This window comes from Manis javanica, chromosome 10 (assembly GCF_040802235.1).
Source record: "Manis javanica isolate MJ-LG chromosome 10, MJ_LKY, whole genome shotgun sequence".
NCBI classification, from domain to species: Eukaryota; Metazoa; Chordata; class Mammalia; order Pholidota; family Manidae; genus Manis; species Manis javanica.
The window spans coordinates 57,262,907-57,281,794 of NC_133165.1; the positions used below are offsets into that span (position 1 = coordinate 57,262,907).

At 47.7% G+C, this 18,888-nt stretch overlaps 2 protein-coding genes across 12 annotated transcripts in view; one reads left to right on the plus strand and one right to left on the minus strand.

Annotated features, from left to right (window-relative positions):
- Positions 1-561: 561 nt before the first annotated feature.
- On the plus strand, positions 562-13,397 carry NTAN1 (N-terminal asparagine amidase). 5 transcript variants are annotated; one of them, XM_017662692.3, is made up of 10 exons: positions 563-782; positions 5,799-5,820; positions 5,978-6,043; positions 6,340-6,448; positions 8,558-8,631; positions 9,760-9,813; positions 10,311-10,364; positions 11,314-11,411; positions 12,549-12,662; positions 13,050-13,397. In XM_017662692.3, exons 1-10 carry the CDS (start codon positions 702-704, stop codon positions 13,230-13,232), a joined length of 855 nt encoding a protein of 284 aa, XP_017518181.1. In that variant the 5' UTR covers positions 563-701; the 3' UTR covers positions 13,233-13,397. The 5 variants fall into 5 exon arrangements, with proteins under 5 accessions (XP_036848300.1, XP_017518181.1, XP_017518180.1 ...); XM_017662691.3 differs by having other exon boundaries at positions 564-782; positions 5,799-5,901; XM_036992405.2 differs by lacking the exon at positions 9,760-9,813 and having other exon boundaries at positions 562-782; positions 5,799-5,901.
- PDXDC1 (pyridoxal dependent decarboxylase domain containing 1) overlaps positions 12,579-18,888 on the minus strand; it is a 51,747-nt gene continuing 45,437 nt past the window's right edge. For 4 of the 7 annotated variants that reach the window (XM_017662688.3, XM_017662687.3, XM_017662690.3 and 1 more), the window contains exons 19-23: positions 18,649-18,770; positions 17,418-17,510; positions 17,237-17,333; positions 16,245-16,349; positions 13,950-15,742 (exon numbers count right to left, since the gene is read on the minus strand). In XM_017662688.3, coding sequence (XP_017518177.2) covers positions 15,483-15,742; positions 16,245-16,349; positions 17,237-17,333; positions 17,418-17,510; positions 18,649-18,770 — 677 coding nt within the window. In that variant the 3' untranslated portion in view covers positions 13,950-15,482. Of the gene's footprint in view, positions 12,715-13,949; positions 15,743-16,244; positions 16,350-17,236; positions 17,334-17,416; positions 17,511-18,405; positions 18,530-18,648; positions 18,771-18,888 lie in introns of those variants that run through there. The other 3 variants (XM_017662689.3, XR_001853459.3, XR_012122312.1) reach the window with 3 other exon arrangements.

Sequence of the window (18,888 nt, forward strand, 5' to 3'; positions counted from 1 at the left end):
ATTACTTTTTTGTTCATGTATTGGTAGCACTGGGTCTATTTGAATAATATTTCCAAGTTTTAGAAGAGCCCCTCAAGGCGAGAAGCCTCGCACCAGAGTACCTAACACTCAGTAGGGACTGCACGGCCTCTTGCTGACCTTGACTCCAGGGTCCTTAGCCCACTATGAGTGCCCACTGGATGCCAAGCCTCGGATGTTGCTTTCTAAACGTGTGGGGCTCGCAAAGTTCAGGCTCTATTTTCTCAGTTTAAGATGGTTTCATGTTTATTATTCTTTGAACACGATCTAATGGAGCAGCACAGCAGGTTCCCAACTCCGATAACTTCCTCGGGTCACTGTGCGAAGCAGAGCAGGTGTGACGGAGTCGAGGCCTTCGGCCGCACAGCTAGGCGCCGAGGGCGTCGGCTCTCGCGGGAAGTGCAGCTGCGCTCCCGGCCGCTCCCTATGCTTTCGGGACTGCGTTTCCCAGCGCCCCTTGCGGAGGAAGCTGGCTGTGGCCTCTCCGTCGCGGGCGGACTGCGTTTCCCGCGGCGCCTTGCGTCCCCGCTCCAGATTTCCTCCGCCTCTTGGGGCGCCGCGGCGGCGGCCGGACTCGGTTTCCCGGCGGCCCCCGAGGCGGGGCGCGGCGCGGCTGGGCTGCCCGAGGGCGAGGGTGAGGGCGGGAGCGACAGGCGGCCCGGGCCGGAGCGGCCGCCTCCGCAATGCCGCTGCTCGTTGAGGGGCAGCGAGTGCGGCTTCCGCAGTCCGCCGGGGACCTCGTCCGAGCCCACCCGCTTCTGGAGGTGAGCGGGGCCCGGGCGGGGGGCTTCGAGGTTGGCCCGGGGGGGCCTTCCAGGCGCACCGAGCCCTCCCTCCCCGCCGCCGCCGCCGCCCGCTCTCCCGAAGTAGGTGCTGAGCTTGGCCCAGCTGAGCGCGTGGGCGCCTGCGGCATCCGTGGAACTGTTAGTTCCTCGGGACCTTAGCGGGCACCTGCGGACGCCCCTTCTCCAGAAGAGGGGACGAGCCCAGAGATGTTAGGCGACCTGCCCACGGTCGCACAGCACCGCGGCTGTAGGACGGCCCGGACCCTGTGACCAGGCAGCGCGGTCCCATCCGGATCCGGACTTGCCCCGTGTAGGCAGAGCTGCGCGACCGCCCTTGCTCTGAGGCCCCCTCCCCCCCCCGGTGTCCCACCGCGGTGCACGCTGCCTTGTCCTCGGTGGGCAGGAAGCAGGGGGTTATCTCAGGGGGAACGTGGGCTTTGGCAGCGGCGTCCGGGCCGGGCCCGTACTCTTCTCCCGCGTTTCCTCGGGGCTGGGTCTCCTGCTTATTTTTAACCGGAAGAAAGGGCCCTCCGTGCCTTTCCCCAGCTGGGCAGAGCTGAGGACCACGCCCTGATGGAAGGGTTTTGTTTTGTTTTCCGGCTTTTGTTCTCAAATAGATCTTTGAACCCTTAGTTGATGCTTATGCACACTGTGTGGAAAGGGGTTCTTACCGTCAAAGAAAGTTGGGACCAGCCCTCCCACTTGCCCCAGATCCAGCTAAGGAGGAATTAATCAATTCATTGATTTAAGGGGTACATATTGAGTTCCTGGTGTATGTTGGGTACCGTGTTCACTTCTACCTCCGCAATCAAGGTATTTGCAGCGAGCTATAGCGGGGTTGGTTTTTAATAACAGAATGGCTCAAAAGCCATAAACTGCTCAGTGCCATAAAGAAAATATGTCCCTTTACACTCTGGGTTATGAAGAAGAGGCACCTGGCGGGTCTGTAGGCTTAGGGAAGGTGTCGAGATTGCCTGTGTAACCATTGCAGTTTGTAATTGTTTTGTGTGCATACTGTTTACCCTCCCTTGACCTGTCCCTCAGAGCCTGGGGCAGTCCTTGGCAATGAACCTGAGCTCTGTAAATATTTGTTACATAAATGAGTGAGCAAAATGTCCCCTGAAAATGACCCAAAGGATAAGGAGGGGTTACTGACAGGGGAAGAGGGGGGCAACTCGAGGTATTTCTCAACTTGCAATTCAAGAGAACAGTAGGGATATTAGGAAGCACACGCAGTGGGGAGCAGTGGCGCTGAGCGCTGTGTTGAGACAGGAGGCATTGTGCTGAGTACTTTCCTTGTCACTGTCACACCATTAACTAAGGAGGTCAGAAGTGGGACTCACCAAAGGAAAAAATTTCAGCTGCCTAAAGAATTTAGGTGACACCTTTTTAAAAACAATTCAAGTATAGTTGATGCACAGTCTCCTATTGGTTTCAAGTATATAGCACAGTGCTTCAGCAGTTACCCACACTTATAAATCCTCACACCAACTAGTGCAGTTACTCTCTGTCAGCACAGGAAGATGTTACAGAACTGTTGGCTATACTCTCCATGCTAAGTGACACCCGGTTTTTCATCTGTTTGCAAATTTCTATGATAAAAGATCAGTCTCACGGCTGCACACCAAGTGGTCCCATTTTACAGATGAGGACTGTGGGCCAGAGAGCTTGGGTGAGTTGCCTAAGGTCCACATCGTGGCAGCAGGGAGCCCTTTTGCCTCGGGAGCTGCACTGCTTAGTACAGTAGCCCCTGGCCACACCAAGTGGTAGGGGAGTGTGGTGACACACCAGGTGGCCCACCTTCTTGAAGGGAAGTTTGGCCTGTTTAGGGAGATGTGTCCTCGAAAGGCAGGGTAGTGGAGACCAGTTTGCCTTGCAGGTGGCTGTTTACACTGGCCAATTCAAATTAAGTAAAATCTGAAAATCAGTGGCTCAGCTTCACTGGCCACATTTCCAGTGCTCACCAGCCATGTCTGGCTTGCTGCTGCTGCGTGAGACAGCGGGGGCAGAGTGCATTGCCGTCGCAGGAGCGAGTCCCTCTGGGTGCTGCTGTCTGGGCCTTTGCTTTTCCCCGGCCCCTGAATGCTCAGTAACCAGTCCTGCACATCCTGTTCAGTGTTTCCACAGAATTCCACCCTAAGAATGTACCGCAACTGAGTTCCTGCTCTTAGGCTTGCAGGATATTTATGACCATTGGCCATTATGAACATTCACAGAGCTAAATCTTTATAAGCCCCTGTGATTGTTCCTACAAGTTCCTGGACTCAGGTTTTGTGAGCAGGAAAGTAATGTTACAAAATCAGTGTTTTGAAGCAGTGACACTGGTAGCCATCAGGGAGGACAGAGTGGGCAAGGGGCTGGGGTCAGGGTGACAGTCCCCCTGCAAACCTGGCCTCAGCTGACCCTCACATAGCCTAAGGAGTGGCCATTGCCCCCCCATTTGTCAGAGGAGGAGACGGGAGCACAGGGCCTCTCGGTGAAGGTTGGGGGTCCCCAGCCCCAGCACTGTCTTGCTCTGTATGGTTCACTCATAACCCAGATGGCAGGAACTTAGCCGTAGATAATGAAGGACTGAGGTGATGTAGCGCGAGTGGGAGTGGGAAGGTGGGCCTCAGTTCTGAGAGCTGCACCTGTTAATTGTTTCTTACCACTGTGCTGTGCAGATCAGAGCACTTTCTTGCTGCCCCGTCTTTGAAGGAAGAAGTGACACTGTGTAGCAGTGGGGAGTGGTCATCCTCGGGGTACATTTAAGTGATCAGGGATCAGCACACCACAGCCCCAGGCCAAATGTTGGTGGATAACGCATGAGCCAGGAGTGTGGCTCTTACATTTTTAAACAGTGGGGAAAACAAAAGAATAACATTTTGTGATAGATGGAATTATGCAAAATTGAAGTTTCAGTGTCACCCATAAATAAAATCTGGGGGGGACACAGCCCCCTCCATTTGTTTATGTGTTGCTGGACTGCTTTGAGGCAGAGCTGAGTGGCTGTGACAAGAGACCATATGGCCTGCAAAGCCAAACTAGTTACTCTTGGCCCTTTCCAGAAAAAGTTTGCCGAGCCCTGGTTCCAAGCGCAGTGCCGTTGACAGTGGCTGGGAGAGGAGGATGAGGGGTGGTAGGGGGTAACTAACAGGAAAGAGGGTCTTCAGTGCATCTCAGTGTCCAGAGAACATCAGGAGGAGGAAACAAGGGCTCCTTTCAGGAAGGATGTGAGTTCATAAAGTGGGACTGTGTTTTTCCACAGAGAAGTTTAGCTAAACTTTTCTTCCTTTCTTAAATTGGAAAACCAAAGCAACATACTGTCTTTGTGGCATTTTCTCTTCTGATCATTTATGTTTCTGCTTCTTGGGGAAAGAGTAGAAGCTGTGTGGTTGAGTGAAGCTGTGATTTTGGTCTGGGGTGTATGCAAGTGATGGTTCACTTCTCACCAGTAGCTTTGCTGTTGGGTGGGGACCCAGTTGTGAACCCCCTCCTCCTCCCACAAAAGAACAAAGCAAAAGGTGAGTATTAAAGGATGATAAAGAGGAAGTTCTGCTTTCTCCTTTACCATGTTTTGAGAAACGGTGAGCTGAGAGGTGGTGTGAAAATGGGGTACGCTCGTGGACGGGGTTGCTGTGGTTCAGCCAGCTGGCAGCCCTGTGTGTCAGACTCCCAGCCAGCACAGCTGCCAGGAATTCCCCTCATCCTTAGACTGCCTCTGTTGAGGGGCCGGCCTCATTCTAATGGCTGCCTTGCTCCCAATTAATGGAAGTTTATAAAAACAAGAAGACACTGGATAATTAGGTTGATCATTAAGTTTTTTTACATGTCCTGTATTTTGTTAACTAAGCACTAACCTAAATTAGCACCTGTCAATAAATGGTGAGATACCTGTGTAAGACTATAAAGATATTCTCCAGTCTAGACAGTACGAACACTCCTTGCATTTACACATTTGGATAGGAATGGTTTGTCGAGGAATTAATTTGTTGCAAGTAAGAAGGAAATCTATTTTAGTCTATTAATTTGACATTTTTGAAAAAAATGTTCAGTTTTCACTAAAGAATTTACCTGCACACTCTCCCCCACAACAGGTTTACTGTCCAGGAATTTATACACATATTCAGCTAGGTAAAATTTTGACTCCTACTGTTAACACAGCTTTCGGTAAGTTTGCTTATTTTTGAGGGTTTTGTTCTTTAGTTTAATAACGACGAGACTAAGGTCATAGAACGCGTGCAGAACGGGGAGATGACGGCAGCAGGGTCACTCACTTGTGTTTGTCCCTGTCACATAGCCGTGGTCATGGTGATGCATTACCTCCCAGGATTCTTTCCTGCATATAGCAGCATTTCACATTGCTGTATTACCAGCATATTTATAGCCTAAAAGTTTTTTCTTACGCTTTTGTATCTTGTTTCTCAGTGAAACTATTTTCAAGACTATTTCCCCAGTCTTCGTTTTCCATGACTGTGTGCTTAGCAGTTGTGGTGACTTGGTTCCACGTAATTGCTTCACTTTTCTGTTGCCACTCTGGCTTTCGCGCCAGTGTGCGTGTTGGGGACGAGCGCATGTGGAGTTCTCTCCCGGGCACAGGGGTGTGGGGCACAGCCAGTCGGAACCGCCCTTCCTCTTGACGGAGAGTTGAGAAGGAAAGGGACTTGGCATCTGAGCCACCTGCCCCCTCCACTAGTCCACATTATCTGATTGCCTTTACAATTCCAAAATTGTGAAGCGGCTCATCCTCTTTAGTAAAGAACTGTGAAAAGAGAGTTTTGCAGTTTATGTCAGAGGTACTAAAATCTTGTTTTTTAGTTTAAAAGAAGAACAGAGCTTCCTTGCTTCCTTCCCGTTGCCCACGCGGTAGTTTCTGCTGCCTCATTCCCTTGGCCTTTCTGTCCGTCCAGCGATACACACACCTCCCGCCTTAGGGGCACCTCCTGCCCACATCGCCAGTCACTCCATCCTCACTAATTTCCATCACTATTTTTTTTTTTTTTTTTAATTAAACAGGAAAGAGCCAGACTTCTCAGAGGTCAGTCTGTTCAACAAGTGGGACCCCAGGGCCTTCTGTATGTTCAGCAAAGAGAGCTTGCAGTAACCTTCCCAAAGGATGGTAGGTTAGGAAGCAGTGAATTGGGCATTATCCTAAAAGGCTATTGGATATTTTATTTTATTTCTTTTTTAAACAGGCTCCATCTCCATTCTGGGTTCTGATGATGCCACCACTTGTCACATTGTGGTCCTGAGGCACACAGGTATGATGAGACAAACGAAGGAAACCATTTCGCACACTGGCCCCCCGCAGGGGTCTGTTGATTCCCCAACCCGAGTTTCCTGGTGTCCTGTGTGCAGCCTGGCTCTGCTCACCTCTGTCCAGTCTGTGTGGGCTTTCCTGCGGCCTGGTCAGAGGAGCTGGCTGGGCAGCACCGACTTCTCTGTTTTTTTCCTCACAGGTACTCAGAGAGGAGGCGGTCCTAGTGGACAGGAGTGGCACGCATTGCTCTCTGAGCTTGCGTTGGGAATAACGACTCATTCCACCCTTGTTCTCCAGGTAATGGGGCTACCTGCCTGACACACTGCGATGGGACCGACACGAAGGCTGAGGTCCCCCTCATCATGAACTCCATAAAGTCCTTTCCCAGCCACGCTCAGGGTGGAAGGTGAGCGCCACATTGCTCTGTTGGGTATCGAGAAAAGTGCCCCGTCGCATAAAGGACACATCTGTGGATGCTGTGCCACAGCGTCACCATCTTAGTGGCTGGCTTGCTCCCTGGAGCAGGACTTGGCACAGCACTGGCCCCTCAGTAGTTGTTGAGAGAACGAACTGGGTGCTGGGTACAGGCAGGGCAACAATGGTCCTGGACTGTAAAGGGAATGTTTGACTTTGAACCTGTAGTCTTATCTTCAGTAATTACCAGGAACTTATCTTTAGTAAGTTTCATTTTGCGTTAGATACTCACGTAACAGACGTTGCCTTGTTACCCCCAAGTGTGGGGTGTCCCCTGCAGCGGATACATGCTGAATGGGCCCTGTGAGCAAGCACTTGGAGGTGCCGAGGACAGAGGGGAGAACGGAGTAGACAAACCCGCCTTCAAGGGGTTCGTGTTCCAAAGCAAGGACACATTAAGCAAACTAGGACGTGAATGGTGGAAAGGACTGTGGAGAAGAGCAAGGCAGAGAAGAAACACAGGGAAGGGATGGGTGAGGGAGGGAGGGGCTGCAGTTTTGAATGTCAGTGGCCTCCCTGCAGAGCCGGTGCAGGAACTGGTTTGGGGCCATGCATGGCAGCAGGGAACCCTCTGGCTGGTTCCTGCCAGTGTGACCCCCTCCGCCTCGCGGGCCCGATACAGATCTAGCTGCTGCGGGGTCATGCTGCTGGCTGCCAGCGGCTCAGGCCTGGCTGTGCATCCAGTGCCCACACGCCTCCCCTGCTTCTCTCCTTGGGCAGATGGTGCAGGCACCGCCTCGTGGTCTTTGATGTTTGAGGCAGCCCCTGAATGAGCTAGTCCAGTCAGCCACAGACTGTTAGATGCCCAGGAATTTAATAAAAGCCTATCAGTTTCACTAGTGTAACACAGGTCAGTTTTTACATTTAGTTCTCTTTCTGCCTGGGTCTGTGACACAGGCGGGGCCCCTCCATGTGCCCCCGCAGCTGGCAGACGGCTTACTGTACACTGGGTCCCGCAGACTGCACAGCCAGACTGGGCCACAGCCCCAGCTTCACAGTTCTCGGACCGTGGTTGGAGGTCTGCCGGTCCCTAGAAGGACGGACTTGGTCACTCCGGAAGGTTGTCTGCAAGTCCTGCCCAATGAGCAAGGATGTCCCCCAGGGTCTGGCAGTGCTGTGGTGGTCGTGGCTCTGCCTGCTACTCAGTGTTTATTTTGAGGCCATGTGATACTTTGCCCTGTGCTGTTGCAAAGAAGCTTCTGGTTTGTTCCTCAGGAAGATTTTGTCTATTAATAGGCAGTATGAAATACAGCCCCACCTCCCCAGGTTGTCACAGGCTGTTGACAAGGGGTTTAGTGGACAAGTGTGGGAAACAGGGTGGGGCAGTTGGTTTTCAGTTGTTGGATGTCTTAGATCTTTGCTGGGCTGATGGGCACGAGACTGTCCCTAGGAAGCTCACGGTGGGCAAGGCTTCGCAAGCTTATTTCACTGTTAAGAAGTTCTCCACCTCATGTGGCTGATGTTCAGGAACACAGACTTCAGGAAGAGCTGGTGTAGTGGGTAAGCCCAGGCCTTAGAAACAGACCCAGCTTCCTTATCTTTGAAAAGGAGATGATTCTGCTCTCCAAGACAGCTGCCTAGTAGGGGAGACAGCACGTGTCCAGGTCCCCTTCCATCCTCCAGCAAGGGCCTGTCACCAGCAGAAAGGCCTGTGTCCCTTCCCAGTCGTCTCCCTCAGTGCCTCGTAGGCTGAGGCGTTTACAGAGGCTTTTGGAAGTACCCTGCTTCCAGTGGGAAATAGTGTGATAGACTGTTCCAGAGTAGGATTCCTACCCTCTGCCTCAGGCAGCACCATGTATGTGTTAGGAGGTAGGTCCCCTCAGCCCTCCGGCATCTGGGCCGGGTCCCCAGCAGCCTGCCAAGCCTCCGCAGCCTCTCTTGTTCCGTTTGGTCCCTGTGTGCTGCACAGATACCTTCCATCTGTGCCGTGGCCTGAGCAGGGCCTGCAGGTGCTTTGCAGAGCCAGGGCTCACGGAGGCTGAGTGCAAATTCCAAGTGCAAGCAGCGTGCACCTCTGACCACTGTCCCATCTCTTTGGCAGGCTGGAAGTGCACCTCGTGGGAGGCTTCAGTGACGATAGGCAGTTGTCACAAAAACTCACCTATCAACTTCTTAGTAAGTTCAGTTTTTTCCAAAATTCAGTAAAAATTCTACCTATTGTTGTTTGGATGAAAATCACAATTAGTATAAGACCTAAGAGGAGTAACATAAACTGCTCAGCTTTCTAAAGACTCACAGGCTTAGAGCTAAATTTTCAGGGGCTAAGGTTAGGGGGACAAGATTTTCTTTTAAGATAGCAGTTGTCGCATTCCAAAATAGGACATGCTCTGAGTCATGTAACCAAAGACCCTTCTAAGCAAAAGAGTCCATTTTAATCAGCATTTTTTCCCTATTAGCAAGTATTTTAGGAAAAAAGGAGATTGTTCTGTGTTAATTAGCCACGAGGTAGTGAGGTGGGCATATTCACACAGTGCCGGAATATACATTGGTGCAGCCTGTCGGGAAAGCAGTTTGGCATCACGACTTGTCTCGAAAAGGTTCCTACTCTTTGACCCAGTGGTTTCCTTCTGGGAATCTTTTCTAAGCAAATAATCTGAAATGTGCACAGAGATTTATGTCCAGAGATGGGCAGTAGGATAATCTAGTGTCTATTAGTAGAATAGTAGTTCTGTAGCCATTAAAAAATAATACTTATGAAGAGGTTTGAATTATGGGAAAATACGTATGTACAAAAATATCAGGATATATTATAAAATTTTCTACCTAATATACGCTCAGCTGTGCAGAAAGATATGGAAGAAAAAATATACTGAATGTTAACTGCTAGAATTATGGGCATTAAAAGCCCATCTACTTACATCATTAAAAACTCATGTACCCCTTATACTCTCCTGTATTTTCCAAATTTTATGATGATTTTCTCTGAGCATTAGAGAGAAGAGTTACTTAAGAGTAAAGAAATCCTATGAGTCAGTCTGTCCCTCCCAACTCCTCAGAGTGGACAGAAACTGGAACGCCTTGGCTGCAGTTGCCTTTGGGTTTGAGGCTGGGAATGTGTCAGTCACTTGCAGACAGGATTCTGCAGCATCAGGTCATGCGGTCTGGTCTCTAGATTGCCAGGTTGTGGCCAAAAAGTAGTGGGACGGATCTGCTGGCTCCTGTCCCTCCGTCCCCTCTTGACTTGCTCAGTTTTGCTAATTTAAGGAACTTTTTTGACATTCAGCTTTAAAATTCTAATTGTAGGTGAATTTGACAGACAAGAAGAAGACATTCACTTAGTGACGTTATGTGTGACAGGTAGGTTCCACCCTCTCCCAAAACAAAGTGGTAGCTTTCAGGAACTTCTGCCCTCGCTGGTAGGAAGGGATCTAGCATCAGCCCATCGTCGGAGACACAGTCGGTCAGTGTGGCTGGCTGTCCCACTTGCCCATCTGCTGTAATGGCTTTCCCCTCATTTTGCAAGTCCAAATCCTGCTCAGCCTCTTTGAGAGCCTGACCCCCTTCAGGGCAACTCATCTTTCCTTCCTTGGGATTTTCAAAAGCCTCCTCTTCTCCTGGAAGGACAGAGCCCTGTGGCTGTTGCCGAGTGTACAGGTGGCAGGGGCATGAACTCTGGAAGTGGCCGTTGGTTCAGTACAGACCTAACTGCCCTGGGACTCAGCAGGCCAGTGGGGAAACTGACTTTTTCATTTTCTGATTTTCCCTCTCTTTTGCAGTGGCTTCTAGCATAGAAAGTGAAAGCAATTGCTTAGTTCTTAAAAATTAAGTCTTAATTTTTTGTTTTGTTTTGTTAGAACTAAATGACCGGGAAGAAAATGGAAACCACTTTCCAATAATTTACGGCATTGGTAAGCAGTATGTTTCCTTGATGGTTGGGGGCTGGTCATAAACAGAAGGTAGGCATTGGTGAAAGGCCAGTGCAGCCAACTAGTGAGCCTGTTGCTTCAGTACAGCACAGGCCCTAGGTTTCAGATCTATTTGCTCAGGGGCCCTGGATGAGTAGCTTTCCTTCTCTAACCCTTATCTACAAAACAGAAAACTTCCAGGTCCTAAGCAGCATAGTGTCAGAGACGCTCTGCACTCCTGCGACTGGCTGCGCCTTCTCCAGCCAGTGCCCTGGGGCTGGGGTGAGGCGTCTCCTTGTACACAGGGAACCAAGTAAGGTTTTGACTGAGAACAAAGATCCTACAAAGGAAGGCATAGAAATGTCAGGCTACAGTAAACCAGAGCCTTCCCCTCTCCTATGACAGCCCCTGGACTCCTGAGGATATAGGGTGAAACTGGCTGTCTGCAGAGGGCTTCTACCATATCTGTGACGTTTATTTAGCTGGGTGGTGGGTACACAGGTGGTGTTTTAATCTCCATAGCTTTGTACTTGTCTTTAATAGTAAAAATTAAAACCACCAGACTTGGCACACTTCTACCCCCAGCCTTTGCAGACATGTCTGGTCACAGGGCTGAAGGGAGGCTTTGCCTCGCACCTGCCTGCAGAGAGGGTATGCTTCTCACGTGCGGGCGGCTCTTGGTTTGGAACAGTCTTACCTAGTCCAGCTGAGACCTCAGTTATTCTCACTGAAAGTAGCTTTTTTTGAGATGCTTGGCTAAAAGGGTCACATTTTCCCATTCAGGGTAGGTGGTGGTGGAGAAACTACAGACAATAGTTTTTGTTCAGTTTCTATTCTCATTTTGAAGGAAACTCATCCATATTCTTTTTTTATGGTGGTGGTAGAAAGGTAAGAGTGTAAACTTTCCATTGTGTCTTTTGTCAGTTCACAGTCATCCTGTTCTCTCTCACAGCTGTCAACATCAAAACTGCAGAGATTTACAGAGCTTCCTTCCAAGATCGAGGTCCAGAGGAGCAGCTGCGTGCTGCACGAGCTCTAACAGGAGGACCCGTGAGTTTGAATCATCTGTGTGTTAAGGGGTTAAGGAGGAAAAAAAGGCATCAGAACTCCAATTCTGTAGACCTTAGGAGTGAGGTTTATGTCAGGGACCACCACATTCTCTCTCTCTCATGTAGAGGAATAATGTGTAATTTGGTTATAAACTCAAGACCCTAGTTGTCTGTCTTGAAGGTAGAGAGAGGGGTAATGTGAACCCCCTGCATCGGATCCAAAGAGAATGAACCCTCTTGGAGGTAAAGTTCCCACAAAGGAAGGAAGCCGGAGCAGGAAGGGGGACCTAGTCACTGGAGAGTGCTGTGCTAAGATGTACCCTGATGACCTTAGGCTGCTTTTTAAATTCAATAACACCTTAATTTTAAAAGATAGAAAAATAAAACCTAAGTCATACGTGGAATGGATGAAAGAATCCTTAGAAATGCTTAAAGTTGTGGGAAAATAGAAATAGGATTCAGAGCAAAAGAAATCTCACTTATGAAATGCTGACATTTGCATTGGAAAATAATGCTTGGATGCAGTGATCCATTTCGCCGACCCTTTCAGGGGTCCTTTTGTAGTTTAGTAACCTAATAGCTTTGATTTGGCTAATATGCAGAACATACTTCAGTTTCAGTAACCAAAATTGAATATTGCTGGTTAAGCTGAAAACTGTTAGCTAATTTGGAAATACAGGGAGTTGATCATTTGGCAAATCAGCATTTTTACAAATTGGTCTTTTGATCTGCATTGTGAGCTCTTAAGTTGCAAGGCACTTAGTTGCTTGGGTATAAGTAACAAGGCAGTGTTTTCCAATGTGATGAGAACTGTGGACTTCAGAGAACATGAAGGTCTGAGGTCAGCTCTGATGCTTACTTAAGTGTGACGGTGGGCAACCAGGATGGGAAAATGACATTTTCCTGCAGAATAGGGGTCAGGATTAAACAAAATAGTGTGTTACCCACAAAGTGCAGTACCAGACACATTGGAAGTATTCAGTAAGTAGCAGCTTTTGCTATTAGGAGACAAAATTTTAAAGCAACTTATCATCCAGATAAATCCCTTAACTGTTAGACCACACTGCAGCCTGCATTAATGGTAGGGTGTGAGATGCTGGTAACATTCCTTAAGTTCTATCCTTGAAATGTTTTTTAGATGATTAGTATTTACGATGCAAAGACAGAGCAGCTTCGTATAGGACCGTATTCCTGGATGCAATTTCCACATGTGGATTTCTGGTTGCAGCAAGATGATAAGCAAATACTAGAGGTGAGAATTTACAGGTTGGGTAAAAAAATCTCTTGGACCCTGGTTTCCTCATCTGTAAGAAAAAAAGGATTTAGACTAGATAATAGCTGCTTTTCCTTCAGTGAGTGTTATTTTTATGATGCCACTGGCAGACCCATTTAACTTCTATACAAGGGATAAGTAGTATCCTAGACAGACATTTGCGTAAGTGAAATAAGCATCCAATGGCTTCTTTCCTCATTAATCCAGTATATCTCATTTCTTATGTAATATTACAGTTTATATGTTTGTATAGTGTCTGAAAACATACACAGTTTAAGGAACACAAAGATACTTTAGCTAATGTCTTTATCCAAGTAGGGATCAGAGCAAGGTTCTTCTCTCATGCCCCAAATCTTGTTTTTCTAGAACCTTTCCACTTCACCTCTGGCTGAGCCACCCCACTTTGTTGAACATATTAGATCTACCTTGATGTTTTTAAAACAATACCCGTCTCCAACTAATGTGCTCTTTCCTGGAAATAAAGCTCTACTCTACAAAAAAAATGAAGATGGCTTATGGGAAAAGATCTCTTCTAGGAGCTACCAATAGGAATTACCAAAGCAAGTGGCCTTCTGGCATGACAAAGACCATGGTGGGGGTTGGAGAGAGTTCATATTTAGAATGTACGTCTGTTAAGTCTTAGGTCTCCCCCCTTACATCTTTCAAATGACTTTCATTCAGATAACTTTAAAAATAAAATCTTATTTTGGCAAAGACATTTGTTCAGGGTTTTCATTTACTAAGTTGATACCCTGCTTTTTTTCTTTTTCTGGTTAGTAATAAGGGGCAGAGAAGCCACCTGTCTTACTGTTCTATAAGCAACTATTTCAAATATGCAGGTATCTTTGATTCTGCAAATTAGTGAATAAAAGAAAAAGTGTAAGTTAAAAAAACACTGTTTAAAATGCAGGGAGAGTTTATATATACTTCTTGGCCCCAAAATACTTCAGAAGCATTAAATCCAAAACTGATTTTATATCTATGTATCTATACTAGATGAATGAGTGAGTAAAAAGGTTCAGAAAGAAAAACAGGGTTCTGTCTCATGTTGTGCAATATAATGATATGCTCTCCTGTGAGACTAATTTAACCTGTTAGACAAAGCCCTGATAAATCTGGTCTTTTAGGTGTAAGGTCATTCAAATGCCCAAATTGTGATTATTATGCAAGTTGTATTTTTAGAAACCTTTATTTTTCTGAAGCCACTATCCCAAAGGACATCACCTTGCCAGATTCATAGTAAGACTTAAAAATTGAACTCACTGGTAACAATTTCAAGAACCTTTATTGAAACCAACATTCAAATAGTATCTCAAGGGTGAAATTCTGTTTCAGCAAAACCAATTTAACAATTCCAAATATATATAAAAACATCTAAAAATTAATCTTGTTAAAGGTGATAATTTCCCCTTTCCCCGTTTTATCTGCTGTACTTCATTGCACCAAATAGGGGAGACTAATCATCTGCACCAAAACAAAAAAAAAGGAAAGTTGCATTTTGACAAGTGCAAATGTCAGAATCACATCAAATCAGAGTGTGATTATAGGCTCCATGTGGTGTGACTAACGCTTCCATGGCTGCAGCCCACAGGCCCCATGGGAAGGTCCCCTATGGCCGGACACTGTGGGACTCAACCACACAGGGGCCACCACCTGTGACTAATGAAGAGCTGCAGGACTTCTGGAAACATAGAGACGGGCAGTAATTAAGGGCTAACTTCCAGTTATTTCAGCAGTAGTCTGGCTTGAGCAGCCTAAGATTACTTTTCTGGTTCTTGTTTCTGACGTGGGCCCAAGGGGTGTGCTGCTAGAGGAACAGGAGCTTGGCGGCTCCCGGGTGAACCAGGTTGGAGGGGTACTTACTGGAGAATTTAAACTTAACCAGGTGCTACACGCATATTTAATGTGAGGCTCTTAAAAGTAGCATCTATCAGCTTTTCAGATATTAAACATAGAAATGAGCAGAATCTGTACTGTGTGCCAATTTAAAAGCTTTACCTGTATTTAAAAATATACACACGTGTATATATATATAGTCAAGAGCCTTTAAAGTTACTCTTAATACGGGAGTCCTTTGTTTGCAAATAGTATATAAAGGGCGAGATGGACTTGTCAGACAGAAGCACTGCCCAGGCTAACTTGCTTGATCATCTGCCACAGTGGACATGAATGGACACAGTCCTTACTTATGTCTCCAGGGAAAGCAGCAGTTGGGGATGGCAGGAGAGGACTTCTGACACTCTTCTTTACAATCCCACTGAAACCCACTCTCCTTCCAGCCAAATACAATCCAGCTGTATATTGCAACACGCTCAACCCCCTGCCAACTGCAGTAGGCAGCAGAGAGTGCAGTCTGCCTCTCTTCTGCACCAGAACAGCAGGGACCTGGAGAGTTCTAAAGAAAACTTCTTAGCAAAAAGTTACTATGTGCACCCTAATAACTTCTTACACTATGTTTAGAAAGATAAGAGCAAATGTTTCAAGTGGCAAGCGCTTGAAATTCTAAGTGTTCTTTGTGAGTAAAAAGTGTTCATGGTAACTTGGGGGGAATGGTATTTCTATAGCTGGGTGACAGAAACAAGTTGGTTCTACATACCCAGAAAGTTAGACAAGTCAACATCCCTCCTAGAAAGCCTGGCTTCCAGGCACACATCTGTATGAAAACGCTAGGTAAGCACGAACAACAAAACTTCTTTTGTATGAAGTAGCATGTGGCACAGTTTGCACTTGCAGTATAAACTATAAACTTCATCTTCCCTGAAACAACATTCAGTACAGTCTCCAACCAAACACTGAATTTTATCTTAAGCTGTCAAGTTCTTCTATCTGCGTGTGGCCATCATCTGTGCGCTGGGCCTGCTTCTGGGGGGCCCCCATCTGCTCGGTTTCCTGAGTGGGGGAAGCCCCTGGGGGCCGCTCTGGGCTGTCGGCCTCCAAGGCATTTTGCTCCAGCCCGCCGGACAGGTGCTCCATCTTTTCTAAGTCTTCAATGTGGCTGACTGAGCTCGTCTCACTTAGAGCATCGGAACCTCTCAGGGACCTTCTAAAAGGCTTCTGGCCTAGAGGAGGAGAACGTGCAGTGCCCGGGCTCAGGAAAGGGTATGCGCAGCAAAAGCTCTGTGCACCAAGCACAGACCTACTTCAGCAGAAACCTCTGGAGCTACTGGCTCTGAAGCACTTCAGTGATGAGGTGAGAAGTGGGAGCTGACAGCACACCAACCTGCCCCTAAGGCTGGGAACTTGTGAGGTCCCCTTCATCAGGAAAAGCTCAGGAGAGTAAACAGGTTAAATGTGGTGCCAGCTCTCAAGACCCTAACTTCCCTCCCCGAGTGTTGGCGGCATTTCTCCCAAGGCGAAAGCTCAAGGCCACTGGACAGGTTAAAGGGACAGTTGGTCTTAACTGAAGAGAAATAGGGCTTTGGGCTAAAGAACCAAGAGAACAGGAATGCAGGCAACTCCAAAAAGGAAAACTGTTAGATGATGCAAAGGTCTATTTTCCCAAGAGAAGTAAAGCCAGTTTTTTCCAGTGCTAACAAACTCAAGCATGGAGATGTACTGTACCTGGGAGTCTCTGTTTAGCTCGAGTGCCTGAGGGGGTCTGAGGCGGAGTTACTCCTGTTCCTTGTGCTTTGTAGACATATGTGTGTTCTGTGGACTCGAGAGAGCCTGCCGGGGAGAGAGCGGGGTATGTGGAAGCGCCCAGCACAGGTGGCCCTGGGAGATGCCCCCCACTCAGCCTCGGTCCCTAATGTGCTTCCTCTAGCTATTCAGCCTTGCTCACTGATGGAGACTCCAGTACTCCTGACACAGGCCAGGGGCTGGAGAAAACCATCTCGTAGCTGTGCTCATGAAAAAGCATTTCATCTTTGTCTACCCACGTATCCCGTGGACATGTGAAAACACTCAACCCGAGAGGAAAATACTTCAGCAACATGGAACAGATGCCTCTTTGTTAAAGCCTGAGGCTTGGTAGGTTTAAGTCAGAGCATCTCTTGTGGTCATATGACAATGTAGCCCTCATTTCCTGGAGATGGGGTAAGGATTGGGGCCCCAGGTCCAAGGAATTACTCCCCCTGGTAGAATAAGAAAGGAGGAATCCTGTAGTTGGATGTCATCTTCCCCAAATCCCAGCAACCGGTACCGGTAATACTTGGTGGTTGCCTGGTTTGAAATAAAATGGTCCAGTGTTAGGGGCTACAGTCTTCTAATTTCCCCCACAAAAGCAGCCCTTTGCTGGGGTGAAACTGAGGACTACAAGGAGTATCAACACAGAACCAAAATGCCAAGGCACACTGTCTAGACTGAATGCTGAGTGAACACGTCCTCACTGGACTCCAGGAGGCCTGGGTGACAGGCATCTGCTTAGGCACCCTTCGGGAGAGGGAAGACGACAGTCCTGGGCAGACAACTCCTGTCTCCTCAGAGTCCTGTACGCTCCCAGTACTAAGCCATGGGGTATGTACAAGGTGCCTCAGCAGGTGTGTGGGATCCCACAGCATCTGGTCAAAATGCTCATGCTTAGTGAGGCCTGGGAGGAAGTGAGTTGGTCCTACCTGCTGTTAGGTTGAAAGTTCTTCCCTTCTGTGAAGCTTGTACTGGAGAAAACCAATTCAGCACAGTTCCCACCACAGGGATCTGCCGCAACACCCCCTACAAAATATAACATTCCTCAGGACCATCGTGTTGAATCCAGCTCCCAGCCTGACCCAAGCTGGAGGCCGTCTGCAGCCTTACCTCTTCCATAAGGCGCTCCTCATTTGCCCTCTGCAGCTGAACCTGAGCTTCCTGAATTCCTTTCCGGACCACTTCGGTCATGTTTTCCAGAAGCTGTGTTAAGACCAAGAAAGGCATTACTAGGTTTCTTGCCTGGGGCCTAGAAGAACTATTAACACAGCCCTGGGGACATTCTTCAAAAGTATGTGAGTAAATGGAATTCTGCACTTTTTTTTAACCTTTTTTTTTTCTTACTGACAGCTTTATTTATATAATTCAAATACAATGCAGTTCACCCACTTAACATGTACAATTCAGTGGTTCTGGTATATTTAAGAGTTGTGAATCATCACAATTTAGAACATTTCCATCAAACCAAAAAGAAACCCCATATTCATTAGCAGTCACTCCCCATTCCCCTAAGTTCTCCCAACCCTAATCATTTCTTTTTTTTATTAAGGTTTCATATGAAAAACACTGTGGTTACTACATTTACCCATATTCTCAAGTCCCCATCACAACCCCACTGAATTCTGCACTTATAAACATCAGTATAAAAATCAAATCCAAGAGGATAAAACGCTCAAGGAGATCTAGGCACATATATTGGTGACGAGCCTCAATTGCCAAGGAACAGAGAGGCTATTTCAACTGTCCCCTGATCTGAATGTCGTATAGATATAAAATAGACACACTGCTCAATATTTGTGGACACAGAAAACCACATGGCCCAGGTTTCTATTTTTCATGCCAGAGGAGCTTTGGTCCCTTTTCTCGCTCCTGAGTGACTCCTGGTGACTCAAATCCCTGGTTTGGAGAACATCCCTTAGGCCTCACAGCCTGGTCCTCCATGCCAATTGGCCAGTAGAAGCAGGTCTGTTATGGATGGAAAGTTCTGTGATCACAAACACATGCCTCATTTAGCCTCAGGATTCAGCTACACCCAAGAAGTCCTCCTGACCCTGCCAGACAGGTGAATGTGTCCTGACTTCTCCATAGCACTGCCTACCTCATGTGGTTGAATGGATCTTTCCCACAGGCCTGCGAATCCATGGAGGGGATACAGGGTGTCAAATCCACCTGGCGTTCCTGACGCCTGGCACAATGCCGAGCTCACAGGAAGCATGTAAAAACTTAAGGGCAAAGAATGAATGAACAGACATTTCCTGAGGGTGGCTTCTTCCTTTGTGACTCTAGCTAGTTGCCCAGGGAAAACCCAGAAAAGGATGAGACACTGATTAGTTTTACAGACCCTTGAGTTTTCCTCAATTTCTCGGGCTGTGACTACAATGGTCTCCACCAGTTCAGAAACATCTAGGTCGTCAGTCGCCATGCCAATGTAGATACAGCTCTTCATGCTTTTATACTCAGGGCCTGCAGGAAGAGACAACAGACTGACCTTGGTCCTGAGTCCCCTGCTTTGATTCAGACACATCTGCTCTCCAGTAAAACGGCATGACCGTGTACAAAGGGGCCTCCGGTACAGGGTGAG